We start from the raw sequence: 4,162 nt of genomic DNA on the forward strand, positions 1-4,162 counted from the left end.
GGGACGTTAAACCAGCGCTTCTTATGAGGCAACCTAATCTTTTATTTGTTTTTGTTTTAATTTTTCACAATTTAATGTTTTCGTAGATTTAGAAATAAAATTACTAGACTTGACGGTGTTTTATTTTGTGATTTATAGGCGAAGGACGAAGAAAAGGAGGCTCAAGCAGGATATTCACGTTTCCCCATGCAAGCAGCCTCGTTCGGGGACGTAACTTTCGAAAATGGAGAAGCTAAAACAAATACGGAGTAAAAAAGTCAAAAGCGGGTAGAGTTGGTCAACCCCGATCGAGGTGGCCAGGCCCCGATCGGGGCCGTGGTTTTTTATTTTTTTGGCTGCTATTTGTTTGACGGGTAAGGCAAAATCATTTTATCATCTCCTTCATACAACCTGACGGTATACTTCCTTCCCTTTCTCTCCTTTTTTCTTCACTTTCTTCACCTAAAATCACATTAAAACACTATTTTCATCATCACTTTGCAAGATTTGTTCATCTATTAACATCACCAAGTAAGTATTCATCTCATTTCTCTTTGATTTCATCCATTTTAATCAATTTAATCAACTTTCTCAAACCCTAACTCAAATTGGGAGAATTCGATTTTGTGCTTGTTTATGCTAGAAATTGATTAAATTGTGTTCTATTAATAATTATAGGATGAATTAGTTCACTAATTTGTTCTATTATTCTTGTTTGGATGGATTTTTATTTGTCTTACGATGAATTTTTGTCTTAAAATTTCAGAAATGGCACCTAGAAAACCTACTACCCAAGGTGCTACAAAGAGAAGGAGAGGTGGTGCGGAGTCCTCCCGAGCTACGGAGGATGTAGAAATGCAAGATACACCGGAAGGTGATTTGAATACTAATTACTTCCATCATGCTATTAAAAAAAGAATTTTCCTCAACAAAGTGTTCCAAATTGAAGATAAAGATGGATTTTTATGTACTGAGGGAGACTCTATTCAAGGAGCATTCTTAGCTTATTATCAGGATGTCTTGGGTTCTCATACAGTAATTGATAAGGTGAATCAGGCTGTAGTGAGGCAGGGGGCTTGTTGTACTGCTAAACTGGTCAATCCTGAGTAAGCCTGTTACAGTTGAGGAAGTTAAGCAATGTCTTTTTAGCATCCCTAAGGGAAAATCTCCTAGCCCTGATGGATATGGCAGTCAATTTTTTAGGGATGCCTGGTATATTATAGGAGTTGAGGTTTGTGCAGCAGTGGTCAATTTCTTTGATACTGGCAAACTTTTGTCACAGATTAATTCTACCATCATTAAACTCATCCCTAAGATGGAGAGACCAACTAGTGTCAAGCATTTCAGGCCTATCTCCTGTTGTAATGTGATTTATAAAACAATCTCTAAGATTTTATGTGCTAGACTTGCTTTGATTCTTTCCGATATCATCAGCAGGAATCAAGGAGCTTTTGTTAAAAGGAGGAGCATCCTTGAGAATATCCTGATTTGTCAGGATCTTGTTAGACTGTATAATAGGGGCATGGCTTCTCCTAGATGCATGTTCAAACTTGATTTGCAAAAGGCTTATAACACAATTGAGTGGATATTTTGTGGCACAGATGCTTGAAGCTCTTAATTTTCCACAGAAATTCCAAGGTCTGGTCATGGAATGCCTTACTACTCCCACCTACACTTTAAACCTTAATGGAGCTCATTTTGGATAATTCGCTAGGAGAAGAGGTCTGAGGCAGGGGGACCCTCTTCCCCCCCCCCCCCCTCTTCTTTTTTGTATTTGCATGGAATATCTCACAAGAATAATGGAGTATGTAACTGATAGATGGTATTTTAGGTATCATCCTTTATGTAAAAGCCTCAAATTGAACCACCTTTTATTTGATGATGATCTTCTAATGTTTTGTAAAGGAGATATTCAGTCTATTATGTTGCTCCTTAGAGTAATGACAACCTTTTCTGCAGCATCTGGTTTGAAAGTGAATGCTGCTAAGTCTGAGGTTGTATTCAATGGTGTGACAGCTTGAATAAAAGAGAATATCATTCAAATATCAGGGTTTCAGGAAGGTACTTTGCCTTTTAAGTATTTGGGAGTGCCAATACAACCTGGAAGATAACAAAGAAAGGATTGCAGAGTTCTCACTGAAAAAATTGTTAGGAAAATCAAAGGTATTGGAGCAAGGAAGCTTAGCTATGCTGGGAGACTTATACTTATAAATTCTGTGCTAAACACTTTGCACAACTACTGGGCCTCTATTTTCTTAATACCTAAATGTATGATCCAACAAATTGAAGCTATTTGTCAAAACTTTTTGTGGGAAAATTGCAGTGATTATCACAGATCCCCTTTGGTGGCTTGGCATGACATCTGTTATAGTAAGAAAGAAGGTGGACTGGGGATTAAAAATGATGGGGTGTGGAATGTTGCAAGTGTTGGAAAGCTGGTACACTGGTTATATACTAAATATGATAGACTTTGGGTCTTATAGATTGACCATGTGTATTTGAAAGGAGTTGACTGGTCTAGCTATCAACCTCCTTCAGATTCAAACTGGAACTGGAGAAACATCTGTAAAGCACGGGAGTTGCTTTCTGGTGGTTATCAGGGTAGTCAATGGGTTATGCAACCTACTGGTTACACTGTCAGGTCTGGATACTGTTGGCTGTAAAGACCACACCCCCCTGTCCAATGGTATAAGGAAGTTTGGGATCCTTGGAATATACCTAATCATGCGTTTATTGGCTGGTTAATTTAGAGAAAAGATTTAAACACTTAAGTCAAACTGGCACAGTTTGGCGTGTGTCTTTCTGATAGGTGTTTGCTTTGTGAGAATGCTGCAGAATCACATGAACACATTTTCAATGATTGTCTTCACAGTTGTATGGTGATTGCAGGAGTAGAATAATGGCTCTATCTTAATCTCAATGGCAGGACTGGTTATTCACAGAACCAGACTAAAATCTGTAGGATGGCAAAGATGGCAATTCGGTATAACATCTGGTTTACAAGGAATGTATGCAGACTGGAATACAAAGTGAGAAGGCCTGATATCTTAGTCAAGGAAATTATAGCGCAAGTGCATTAACGTTCATCAAAAAATTTGATAGACTACTTGCTTTGAATGATAGAGATTGGTTATCTTTGCTAAATATTCATCTCATGTAATGATGTAGGCTGTTTGATATGGTCTACTATATAGTACTATCATGTAATGCTTGTTCTATACTAATACAAAGCTCACATTTGACCCAAAAAAAAAGATAAATACCCTAGTAACAAATGAATGTAGTAATAGGGGCCGAACACAAGGAGACGGGAGTTGCTAAAAAAGTTGTCATGGAGTGAATTCTATCAAGGTCGGTAATCGTATGATTGTTTGGTTTGGTTGGTATACTTGTGATAAAATAATATAAAAACAATAATAATAAAAGAGTCTAGGGGAATCGGGTCACACATGCAAATATGTAAATGCTCATGTCAAACTAGGATTTCTTAATAACGATAATTGTTTAGATCTAATGACAATCAACTTTCGGCCTTATTGTCTACCATAGAATGGGTTATAGTGAGCTCTCGCCATTACTAGATCGGTCTACTAAAACATGCTTAGTCTAATTCAATTTCGTGCCTCTCGACTTTTAGAAAGAATTAACAAATTTAATCTAGGATTGTGGCCAATAATCAAATACAAAAAATTCAATACAAGCATGTGATAGAAACTTTTAATCGATATTATAGAATCTTAATTCAATATTTAGAAGTACTATTTATGAATGGCTCCCCTAATCCCTAGACAAAATAAACTACTCACACATATTGAAAACTAAACTAATGACATATGATATAATGATCATGATGATAATGGAATGAAATAAGTACTAGAAATAGGATTACCTTAACAATAGAAATAGAACTTGAATATGAAGAACAAGGTAAAACCAAAACAACTTAAAGTATAACTCGTATATAACTTGAAATTGCTAAAGGAATTTATTTAGAACAATAATAAAATGCTGAAAGGAAATCTAAACTATCCTAAGAATTGAAATAAAGTGTATGAAGGTGTGTAAAAGTGTATGAAAAAGTATCCCCAAAATGATGGATTCAACACCCCTTATATAGGACTATGGGGATGAAACGTAAACAATATAAATGAATGTGACCCCCATCGGGGATACCCAACCCCTA

At 36.4% G+C, this 4,162-nt stretch overlaps 1 protein-coding gene across 1 annotated transcript; it reads left to right on the forward strand.

Moving 5' to 3' along the window:
* Positions 1–1,778: 1,778 nt before the first annotated feature.
* LOC141629060 (uncharacterized) lies at positions 1,779–3,156 on the forward strand. The gene is made up of 5 exons (XM_074442128.1): positions 1,779–1,986; positions 2,143–2,417; positions 2,463–2,620; positions 2,906–3,050; positions 3,148–3,156. Exons 1-5 carry the CDS (start codon positions 1,779–1,781, stop codon positions 3,154–3,156), a joined length of 795 nt encoding a protein of 264 aa, XP_074298229.1.
* The last annotated feature ends 1,006 nt before the right edge of the window (positions 3,157–4,162 follow it).

The sequence above is a fragment of the Silene latifolia genome, chromosome Y (genome assembly GCF_048544455.1).
Source record: "Silene latifolia isolate original U9 population chromosome Y, ASM4854445v1, whole genome shotgun sequence".
In the NCBI taxonomy this organism is placed as follows: domain Eukaryota; kingdom Viridiplantae; phylum Streptophyta; class Magnoliopsida; order Caryophyllales; family Caryophyllaceae; genus Silene; species Silene latifolia.

Bases quoted from the DNA above. Each gene is read 5' to 3' on its own strand.
- LOC141629060 (XM_074442128.1), top strand. From the start codon at position 1,779: ATGGAGTATGTAACTGATAGATGGTATTTTAGGTATCATCCTTTATGT. The intron at 1,987-2,142 runs GTGTGACAGCTT...GGAAAATCAAAG, and splicing joins GTCTGAGGTTGTATTCAATG to GTATTGGAGCAAGGAAGCTT. The intron at 2,418-2,462 runs GTACACTGGTTA...TGGGTCTTATAG, and splicing joins TTGCAAGTGTTGGAAAGCTG to ATTGACCATGTGTATTTGAA.